Here is a 10,637-nt window from a genome sequence, read left to right on the forward strand (position 1 = left end):
GTCATGGTAGAATTAGGGCTTCTGATTCAGGCTGGGAGTCTGTGGGAGCCTGAGGTTGGATGTGGTTCATTAACGGACATGCTTCGTGACTTATTTGATGTTGAAATCACGTTTTTATTATTATTTTACACCACTTTCCAGCATGACAACAAGTTCCTGAGCTGACAGGTCATGGAAAGGCATGAAGAAAACTTACATGCATATGACTATTACTAAGTGAAGAAGTCATCCTGGAAAAGCCAACACTATGAAGACAATGAGACGATCAGAGGTTGCCAGGGGCCAGGGGAGAGGAAGGGAGGACTAGCAGGCACACACCTTCTTAGGGCAGTGAAACGACTCTGTAGACTCGAATGGTGGGCATGTCATTCATCACACATTTGTACCAACTCATAAACTCCACAACACGAAGCGTGAACCCTAAGGCAACCCAGGGCCTTGGGTGATAACAATGGGTTAACGTAGGCTCTTCCGCTGGACACATGTACCAGTCTGGTGGGGGATACTGGTCATGAGGGAGGCTATGTACGGGTGGGGTAGAGAGCATGTAGGAGATCTCTGTCCCTGACTCTAAATTTTGGCGTGGCCCTAAAACTGCTCTCCAAAATAGCCTATTTGGAAAAAAAAAAAAAAAGCATAGAGAAGAAAAGCAAATGGGTGCAATCAGAGAGAGGAAGGGCAATGGAAAAATAGGAAGTTTGCAAAGGAACTGAACACCTTCCCTATCCGCCTGTTAGAGTGGGAAGTGCAAGTCCAGGCCAGGAGACCTGTGCTGAGGTCCTGCTGGCTCACCAGCTGCTGGGCGAGCCCACCTCGCCGTGGGGGCCTCCATTTAAAGGCGGCTAGAATGAGACAGTCCTGGTTCCAGGCTGGCAGCTAAGGGCCCATCCCTTCCCCGATTTCTCCTTCACCCCGACCAGCCATCCCGGCTAGAAGCTGCTCTTAAAGGACAGCGTACTGCCTGGCTGCGGGACTGAAGGCCGAAGTGGAGGACGGAGCTCAGAGGGTAAAAGAGCAGAAGAGCCCGAAGATTGACAGGGAGGAGGCCCTGGAGATTGACTGACAGGAGGAGGCCCTGGAGATTGATTGATTGACAGGGAGGAGGTCCTGGAGATTGATTGACAGGGAGGAAGGCCCTGGAGATTGATTGACAGGGAGCGCTGGGCGCAGGCAGAAGGAAGACCAGGCAATGCCAGGCGGACGCGGCGCCGGCGGCGGAAGCGGCGGAAGCAGCGCTGAGAGCCAATTGGCAGGCGGAGGGGGCGGGGCCCCCGTGCCGGGCGGGCGGGGCGCTGGGCGTGTCAATGGGGCGTGACGTCACAAGGGGCGGGGCGCGCGGGGGTCTCTCGGCGGCGCGCGGGCGCACTGAGCAGTCGCTGTGTGGGACGCGGGGCAGCAGCAGCGCGGTCTCTGCTCCCGGTTCGCGGTGACAGCCGGTCCTCTCCCGGCGCCCGTGTGTGTGAGCGGGACTCGGGGCAGAGGCGTCCCCGCGCTCTTTTTTCTGCCTTTTCTCCCCGAGGAGGGAGCCCGCACTCGGCTGCCTGCCGCCCCTTCGGGAGCGGGCTGGTGTGCGGAGTGGTTCGTCTTTTTCTTTTTTTTTTGCGGTTTTTTTTTTTTTTTTTTTTTTTTTAGGGCTCATTGCCATCGGGCTGGTCTCCTGGGTCCCCGACGAGTCGCTTTCTGCCCCTCCTCGTGCCGCCCCCGCCCCAGGTCGCCCCTGGCCCTGCCCCTGCCCCGGGCGGGGGTGGGAAGCTGGTCCCGCTCCCCCGACCCGCGCCGCCGCAGCCGCCCCGCACCCGCCTCAGTATGAACGGGGTCAGCGACCCGCCTCTTTTTATAAGAGATATTAAGGCCGGACTGAAAAACTTAAATGTCGTCTTTATTGTCCTGGAGATCGGTAAGTGAGGCCGCAGCCCCGCCCGCAGCCCCTGCGCGGCGCGCGCGGGGCCGGAGGGACGGGCGCCGCTGCCGCCGCGGGCGGAGGGGTCCCCTCCCCCTTCCCCTCCTCCCACCTCCTCCGCCCTCCCCTCCCCTCCCCCGCCCACGTGGTACCGCCTCCCCTCCCCCCGGGGCTGGGATCTGGAGGCCAAGCCAGGTGCCGCCTCCCCACCTTCAGGCGCGGGGCGCTCGCGGAGGGGGCGCGGGGAGCCCTTGGAGAGCCTCGTGGTCTGATCACCGCCCCCTTTGGCTTTTCAATCCCTTAGGACGCGTGACCAAGACCAAAGACGGCCACGAAGTGAGGTCCTGCAAGGTGGCCGACAAGACGGGCAGCATCACCATCTCCGTGTGGGACGAGATCGGAGGGCTCATCCAGCCGGGGGACATCATTCGGTTGACGCGGGGGTAGGTGTGCGGGAGGGGGGCGGGGTGCGGGCTTTCCGGGGTGCAGCCTGTGGACCCCCATCGGCGGACGCCCGGGCAGGTCCCAGAGCTCCCGTCTGTGCTGCGGGCCCTTGGATGGTCATCCTGGAGGGCGGGCGGCCCGGCCCTCCATCGGGTCAGGTCCCCCCAGGACTCCGGGCTGCCCGCCCCCTGCCCTCCGACCTCAGGGCGCAGGTTGGATCGATTCTCCGTGCTGCTCTGGGCTCACGGAGTCCAAAACAGACGGAGAAGATTGACAGGGCCCATAGTTTACCTTTCTCATACATTATTTATTTAATCTAGTTGTCAGTCTTTCTTCCTCCCTTTTTAATGACCTGCGAAATCCTGCCAGCATTTTTGTGGCTCGGAAAGTGGACAGTATCTGGAAGGCACGTTCTGGGACACGATTGCTCGTGGCCTGCGCTGTGCGATCAGTGCGGTTCCCAACCCGGAATGATGCGCAGGGAATGCATGGCCGAGAGACCTCTGGGTCTTCGTCCAGGAAAGTCAGAAGATTGGCTTTGAAAAGGACTGTAGCGCAATCTTTTTGTGTGTTTGAGAGTTAGACTGCCTTTAACATTTTGCCAAATCTTTACAGGAAGATAAAAGGCCAGAAAAGGGTCTTTAAAAAAAAAAAAGACTTTGGAAGCCCGGTCAATAGAGTTGTAACGTGTTGGCCATAACTATAGGAAAAGTGGGTGGGAGTTGGTGCTGGAAGGACCCCAGAGAAGAGTTGGATGGTATGAAGGGGAGCCTTGGGTAATCTCTCCCAGGCCTCAGCCGCAGGAAGTGAGACAGTCTCACCAGAGGAGGAAGTGGGAGTCAGGATTTAGACATTTGATTCTCACCCTGACTCATGGTGACATTGTCTGTTAAACATCCACATCCTTAACCTACAGGGGAGCATTCCTGCCTGGAGGGCGTGGTCAGGGTTCCCATAATTAAAGTTGTTTTGGCTGCCACCACATCTTAGCTAGTGATTTACAGCATTTTATACACTGTAAACAGCACCTCCTTCCGAGTATTTCATACTTTTCAAAACTAAAGACAGGGTTACTACTGTTTCCTAACTTCAGTGTGGCCTTGAAGTTAGTGTCCGTCCTCAATGTGTTCTATAAAATGGGGATCATTGTACCTACCTTCCTAACACAATGCAGCCAGCAGAGTCGGCCCGTGGGGAGGCCCTTACATTCTGGTTGAATCTAAGAAAAGTGGCCTTTGAAGAAAGGTATCTATTTAAATAGAGGTAATTTGAATATTGATATGTTTATCAGGAAACCCTGCAGATGTCCCTCTCATTCCTGAAACAAGTGAAATGTGTTCATTGCAGTAACTTCAGATTTTTCTCAAAATATGCATTCATTTTTTACTTAGTAAGGAGAAATAGGGCACTGCCTTCTAAGTCACTTCTTATCTAACATCACATGGGTGAATGGTACCCTTAATAAGTGACCCGTTCCCATAAATGAAGATAAATGTATGTGGAACTAGCAAGTTTTTATCACCAAGTTAAAAGATGAACTATCGCTATACGTAAACAATATTTAATCACAACTCCTCATTTGAAGTCATGAAGTCACTGGAGTAGTTGTACAAAGAACCTCTGGAAACCAGACCTTAGGCTGGTTTTTATAATATTGATTAACTTACAGTTTTTTCTCAGATATATATGTAGGGTTATTTTATTTAATGATTTTGCCTGCATTCAAAATTGTTAAGAGTAATTGCTTACCCAAGTTGGTACTAAAAATTGCAAATTTGAAAAGGTAGATGTGTGAAAGATTTGTGATCTTAGTTTTTTAGCCCCTGGATTAAATTTTACCAACTTTTTTTGTAGCCTGGGAACCCTATGTGGTTTGTGGAGGTAAAGGAAAAGCAATTAGATCAGTTTCTGAGCAGACCAAGTAAATGAGTACGAGAGAAAACACTAGGGTGATTTCCTATTTGTCCTGTGATTAAAAATAATTTCTGCTTGGATCTCTGCAATTATACATTCTTTTGTTAACTGACCCAAGATGTGATCTTTGGAGTGTAACCGTGCTTGCTTTGCAAAAAGACCTGTTTCCCAGAGTTATAGTTTAGATGATTATGTGAGAATCTGGCAGTAGAATTTTCTTTGTATTTTTCCTTAGTAAGTAACAAGTTAAAGGTAGGCTCATGGGTTGTATTGGATTTGCTAACGGTAGACATAACCACACCCAATACAAAAAGTGTAGTATAAAGACTTCCTCGATGACATATTTCTACAGAACTGATGTTGCTTTTCTCTCCAGGTACGCATCCATGTGGAAAGGGTGCCTGACGCTTTATACCGGGAGGGGCGGGGAGCTCCAGAAGATTGGGGAGTAAGTACCTTTTGTGTAATTGAAAAAAATTACAGATTTCTACTGACATGACTGGTAGGTATAAACGGCAGCCTTTTCCTTGGCTTGTTCACGACTGGCCTCCAGCACGTCTCCAGCAGCCTGCCTGCGGGAATAACTTGCCGTGGGTGGAGCAGTGGGACAGCTGTCCATGTACGGTTTGGGGAGTGAGCTTTCTCCAGTGTCATTAGTAGTAGCTTCTGTCGTCCAGTGAATTGCCAGATAAGAAACTAGGTGTAAGTTGTGGCCCTGAGTGGAAATGTCCTTTTTCTCTGTGTGTGGGTGAATGTGTCCTCCTGATACAAGGACCGGTAGCAACGCCCACTGAAGCGCTGTGTTTATCCACAGGCTAGGCACCTACCGCACAGGCACTGCGGGCTTCCAGGCGCTACTTGCTGCTTGGTAATCTCCACCCTGACTTGGAGGAGCCATCCTCTCTAGGGGTGTAAAGGTAATGCAGCCCCCATGCTCGTCAGACATGTGGGGGGTACTCCTAAGCTTGGGTGCAGGCACTACATCCAGTCATGAGTCCATTCTGCTAGGTTAATGCGTGGACATCTGCTTCATGCCCATTAAATTAGAGGATACTTGAAGAGAAGCAACAGTGGCACCCAGCAAACAGATATAAATAAAGAAAGGAAAATTCTCTTCCTTACTGCAGGGTTAAGATGCTTTGCGTGGAAAAATAATCTTGCCAGCTTTTTTCTTTTGTAATAAATATATTTTTACTGATTTCAGAGACAAAGGGAGAGGGGGAGAGAGAGAGAAACATCAAAGATGAGAGAGAATCATTGACTGGCTGCCTCCTGCCCGCCGCCTGTTGGGGATCGAGCCCCCAACCCAGGCCTGTGTCTACTCCTGGTTCAGGGGTCAACGCTCAACCACTGTGCCATACCAGCCAGGCTCTTGACAGCTTTTAAAGATCAGAAACTGGCAACACTCTTTGGAGGAAAATTAGGATTCATTTACGGTTTGTGTTTGCATTTAGAGTATTATTGGAGCCATGAAAGGGTTTCACATCAATATGACTGCAAGATTAGGGTCCTGTCCTGACCTTTATGTGTAGAGAAGTGTCTATCATAATGGAGGTCAGTTGAGGGAAGAACCACTGGAGGACACTCAGTTCCTAGTGACTTAACTTTGTTGGGGTCAGCCTAGCATTTTACAAAAAACAGTTCTCAGTTTTTATTTGTGGGGTGAGGGGCTTGTGTATGATGTTAATATAGCCCACAGTCACCTTATAGGAGGCACTGGGATGAACTGTCATTGTGGGAGCCAGTTGTCTGTCCTGCTGCCTCAGAACCCACTCCTAACCTTGAATGGTTATCTGTGCAGATTCACAGTGCGTGGTCCACAGGGGCCTGGATGACAGTGTGGATGGGTCAGGGCTAACGCATCACCAGTGCTGGAGGACCCACTCTGGAACCCCGAGTCCCCTGGTTCCGAGGCCTCGGCCTGTGGGAGGACAGGACAGATGTGTTTCTGTGTCCTTGCTCTTTGACATGGCTGGTTTTTGTCGTCCAGAAGACGACTTAAAATGCAGAGTAGAATGTTCCACACAGTGCAGGCAATCACATAGTTGATGCTTTGATGGCACATAAGCCTTTAGGACGTTTCCGTTAGAATAGAGTTAGTTAGCATGTTGCTTTTTAGTTAGTTCGTTTGACACCTAAATTCTTCATTCCTGTCACTTACGCATATTAGATGAAGAAAGGTGGGTTATTTCAGAAGTCGTGTAACTTCTCCTGTATTTTCTTCCAGGTTTTGTATGGTTTATTCAGAAGTGCCAAATTTCAGTGAACCCAATCCAGATTATCGAGGACAACCGAACAAAGGGGTAATTAAAGTCTGCTCTTATGACAAGGCTCATTCTGACTGTCTGCCATCATTCCATGGCGAGATTGCCATACCAGGGTCTAATGAAGACAACCTAAGAAGTCACTTAAAGTCCTTTTTAAAGTCATTTTTGTTCTCTTTGCTTTGTGAGAATGAATGTGTCTGTGGTGTCCTGTATTCAAGTGTCTGCCATTTAGCACTTTGGGGCGTGGGGAGGAGTATCAGGAAGTACAATAAAATGAAAGGTTTGGGAAACACTCATGAATGTTTTGACATTGAATGGACTTGGATAAATATATTAAAAATTTGTTTAAGAAAACCTTAAAAACTAAAAAAGGGAATGGACACAACACGTTATAATAATTGTACGGGTGTGTTTTTGATTTTCAGTCTTCATTTGGTTAAATTGAAATTTTCTTTCAGGCACATAGCGAGCAGAAGAATAATTCCATGAATGGTAATATGGGTACAGGTACATTTGGATCAGTGGGTAAGATTTTTTTTTTCATAATTGTCATCAGGTGTGAGAATTCTAGAATATATATTTTAGGAAAGCTAGAGAGGAAAAATTTGTCATTAGGCATAAATTAGTTCTAAAAGGGAACTACTGGTAACCAGGGAATTCCCGAATAGCTGATTTTCTAGAAAGCGGACACCCTTTAAACTAATTTATTGAGCTCATTCTGTATTGAAACATCTGGGCCAGTTCCTGGGAATAGTGGTGAACGTTGGCTAATAATACAGAAGTCCACGTTTTGGAGACGTGTCATTTCGGTAGCCTGGTGACTGACAGGGGCAGAATTACTGGTTATTTTTATGCACTGAAAGCCTTTTATCTTCCGACTAATAACTCACCTTCCTTTTTCACATGCCCATCGCTGCCCCTTTAAAAGATTAGCCTTTATCCTTCAAATACCCTTAAACCATGTGGAAGGTTTCTTTGGAAGTTTGGTCCTTAAATAACGGAGAAGAAGTCTTTTGTGACCAGAGTTCATTTCGGGTGGCTGTTACTCATTTGAGCTGCTAGCTGATCCCCGCACTGTGGGAAACTTCTTTAAAAAGTTAGAATCTCGTTCTCTTGAGTCGTTATTCGCCATGTTTGAGCCCAGTGCCAGGACTCGCAGGCCACTGCCCTCTCTTGGTCTTCCCTTGTGGTACTGTAGGCAGTGCGTTACCTATACTCGTCCTACTCGACCCGTTTCTCATTCTGTCGCCCAATTTGCTCTTTTTTTCCTCTCCCTGTTAATACAGCATCAAGTCAGTGTTATTCCCAATAGTCACATGTTTGAACAAACCTAAAACTCAATGGGATTTTCCCCAGGAGTTGAAAGGCATTTGTTTTCCCCAATATGACTCGTAAGCATTAATAAGACCATGAGTGCGACTGCAAATAGGTGCACCTCTCTAGATCAGTATCTGAAAATGTGATGGATTTTTATATTCTTTTTTAGGAAACGGGATTCAGCCCGGCCCAGAACCACGGGGATGCCAGTTTTCCTTTGCTGGTAGAAGCAGTGGCCGGGGGCCTGGGACTCCGCAGCCAGCTGGAGCAGCTGGCAGCCAGACAGGCACGGCCACTATAAGTAATGGCAGGGACCCTCGGAGAGCCTTGAAAAGATGACCGATGCCAAACACCCACATGTAGTTTGTGAACTACGTGCCCTACTTGAACACTCACTGCACTTTTATTTATGGTTAACTGTGAAACGTCTTTGTCGGTTTCCTTTTATGTTGTTGGTTTGTTCACAAGAGTTGTTTGCTTTTATAGCAAGATGGTTAAGCTGCTCGAGTCTCCTGTGGAAGAACGGGAACAGGTTGAAAAGTAGGGGTGTTGATTTCTAGAGCCAAAATGTCTTTGGGTAGCCTCCGCGGCCTGCCCCCGTCCACGGGGGAGCTACTGAAGACATCAGCATTTCAGCCTCTGTGAGTCTATCTTCTGCGGACAGTTTGTAATATTTAAAATAAGGCTTAGTGGGAGCTGTTCTCTGTCTTACAGTCAGATATTGCCAACTAAAGCGATAACCACCAAAAAAAAAAAAAAAAGCCACCAAAAACTTAATCAATGCTAACAGTGATTTGTGAGTGTCTGTGACTTCGGGAATGACTGGCTTCTTCACCGAGTGACTGCTGTTAGGACTGAATCATCCTGAACTCCTGTTTTATTACCAAAAAAATTATAGACCAGAAGCCGATCCGTAGTATAACAAGTGATTTTTAGAAGAAAGCTGCGTTCACTTTATTTCACTTACTCTTTGTTATCATCGCTGTGCATTACACTGAAGGAACATTTAAAGCTGAGGCCTTGATTATATATTTTTTTGAAACGATCACGTCAAATATTAAAGTATAATTTAAAGGCGATAGAAGCCTAATAAACATGGATCTGATGATAAAAATTATGGGAAGTAAACATAGGGAAGGCAATTCAAGTTGAACCCATGGAGAAAACAGCAATCGATGTTAGAGGGCCCTAGGTTCTGCAGAAGCTCAGCCAGCCTAGGTGCTGTCTTTATTTGAAGGGTGTGGTGTGTGTAGTGTGTGTTGTGTATTGTCAAAGTTCTTGAACACAGATTACAAAGCCTTATCAGCAAAAGCTAAGACATGGCTCTCTCAGAAGAGAAGACAGCTTTATTCAGAAATGTTAAGAGTTTGCTTCTGTGTTGTAATCGCTCCCCAGGTCCCCTCTCTCTTGCAGGGTGGATAACTGGTCAACCTTCCTTTGTGAGAATCCTACCCTTGATTATGTCTTGAATAAAAGTGTGCATTCATGGTAACAGACCTACTTCCTCTGCTCTTCCAGTGACCTGCAGCGAGAGCCCGTGCGTGTGCCGGCCGTGGTAACGGGGCCTTCACCCTGGGGCTGCCTGGCTCTGCTGGCTGCTGTGTCTCTGTCCCTACCTCACATCACAAGGAATTTAAGGCGACTTTGTTTTGAAAAAATTCCATAGTGTGTGACTATAAAATCTGTGCCAGATTATGTATTTGCTCTAATTGAGTGTATGTAACAAATATTTCAGAAACATTGAAGCATGTATTAGGCAACTGTGAGGAGAGTTTGGGGTAGACGAAATCATGAACCGTCTCGAGGCGTTTACCTGTATGGTGTGTAGCACGCGGGTACCGGGTTTATGTATGTACAGGGTGGGGCAAAAGCAGGGGTACAGTTGTGAGTAGGTGAAACCATTTATTCTTGTGTTGTTATGTTATTTTCCATATGAACAGCTGTAAACCTACCTTTGCCCCACCCTGTACTATAGAAAGAAGTTTTTCCTTTATGTGTGATGATTCTAGTTAATTTGGTTTTATGACTAATATTTTCTTAAGATGTTCACAAAATTACAGAGATTATGTACAAATGAGTGTACAAGTTTTTTTTTCTTTTAAATCAAGTAGTGGGAGGAGCAATAACACTTGTTTGTGGGGGAATATCGTGTTACAGGTGATTTTGAAAAGTAAGAAAGACCTCAGCTGGTGCTTTTGTAATCGACACGTCGTAATAATCTAACCTTGTTCTGTGTTTTGTATCCTCTATTAACAAGTTTCTTTTCTCTCAAGGGAAGCCTCTAAAATGCGGGCACAGTGAGTGTCAGTCCGTAAGGATCGCTCGCCTTGCCGTCTGCTGGGACGCGCTCAGCACGAAGAGGAAGAAGGTTCCCCGCCTTCCCCCTTCCTGTCGCTCGGCGTTCGACTCACTTTCAAACAAGTTTAAACACCTGCGAACAAACACCACTTAGTACAGAAACACACGCTCCCGGGATGGTCCCATTTCATTTCCACAAAGACCGCTGGCCGCTGGGCTGACCGGGTCTCAGGAGTTGGTGGGGCGCAGGAGGAGAAAGATGGAACCCCCACCCCCTCGGCCAGGGAACCTGCACTGGGGCGCGTGCACTTCACCAAGTGCCCCTCGGAGTACCCACTCAGCCTCTGCCCCTGTAGCTTCAGGAATTCCATCTTGAATGTGAGGACAGTTCAACGGGAGGGCATCCTGAATATTTGTAGTAGTTGTCGCTTGTATTTTTATCATGTAACATTTTTTAAAAAAATATATTGTTTTTTTACAGAGAGGAAGGGAGCGAG

General features: G+C 47.8%; 1 protein-coding gene across 1 annotated transcript; it reads left to right on the forward strand.

Annotated features, from left to right (window-relative positions):
- The first annotated feature begins 1,390 nt into the window (after positions 1-1,390).
- On the forward strand, positions 1,391-9,334 carry NABP1 (nucleic acid binding protein 1). The gene is made up of 6 exons (XM_070421724.1): positions 1,391-1,897; positions 2,205-2,343; positions 4,635-4,706; positions 6,486-6,561; positions 6,984-7,050; positions 8,012-9,334. The coding sequence occupies exons 1-6, from the start codon at positions 1,807-1,809 to the stop codon at positions 8,179-8,181; spliced, it is 615 nt and encodes a 204-aa protein (XP_070277825.1). The 5' UTR covers positions 1,391-1,806; the 3' UTR covers positions 8,182-9,334.
- Positions 9,335-10,637: the final 1,303 nt, after the last annotated feature.

This window comes from Myotis yumanensis, unplaced genomic scaffold, assembly GCF_028538775.1.
Source record: "Myotis yumanensis isolate MYYU_CA2020_CCGP unplaced genomic scaffold, mMyoYum1.0.hap1 SCAF_8, whole genome shotgun sequence".
In the NCBI taxonomy this organism is placed as follows: Eukaryota; Metazoa; Chordata; class Mammalia; order Chiroptera; family Vespertilionidae; genus Myotis; species Myotis yumanensis.

Coding starts and splice junctions, on each gene's coding strand:
- NABP1 (XM_070421724.1), top strand. CDS start 1,807: ATGAACGGGGTCAGCGACCCGCCTCTTTTTATAAGAGATATTAAGGCC. Junction 4,707..6,485: donor GAGCTCCAGAAGATTGGGGA/GTAAGTACCTTT, acceptor ATTTTCTTCCAG/GTTTTGTATGGTTTATTCAG. Junction 7,051..8,011: donor AGGTACATTTGGATCAGTGG/GTAAGATTTTTT, acceptor ATTCTTTTTTAG/GAAACGGGATTCAGCCCGGC.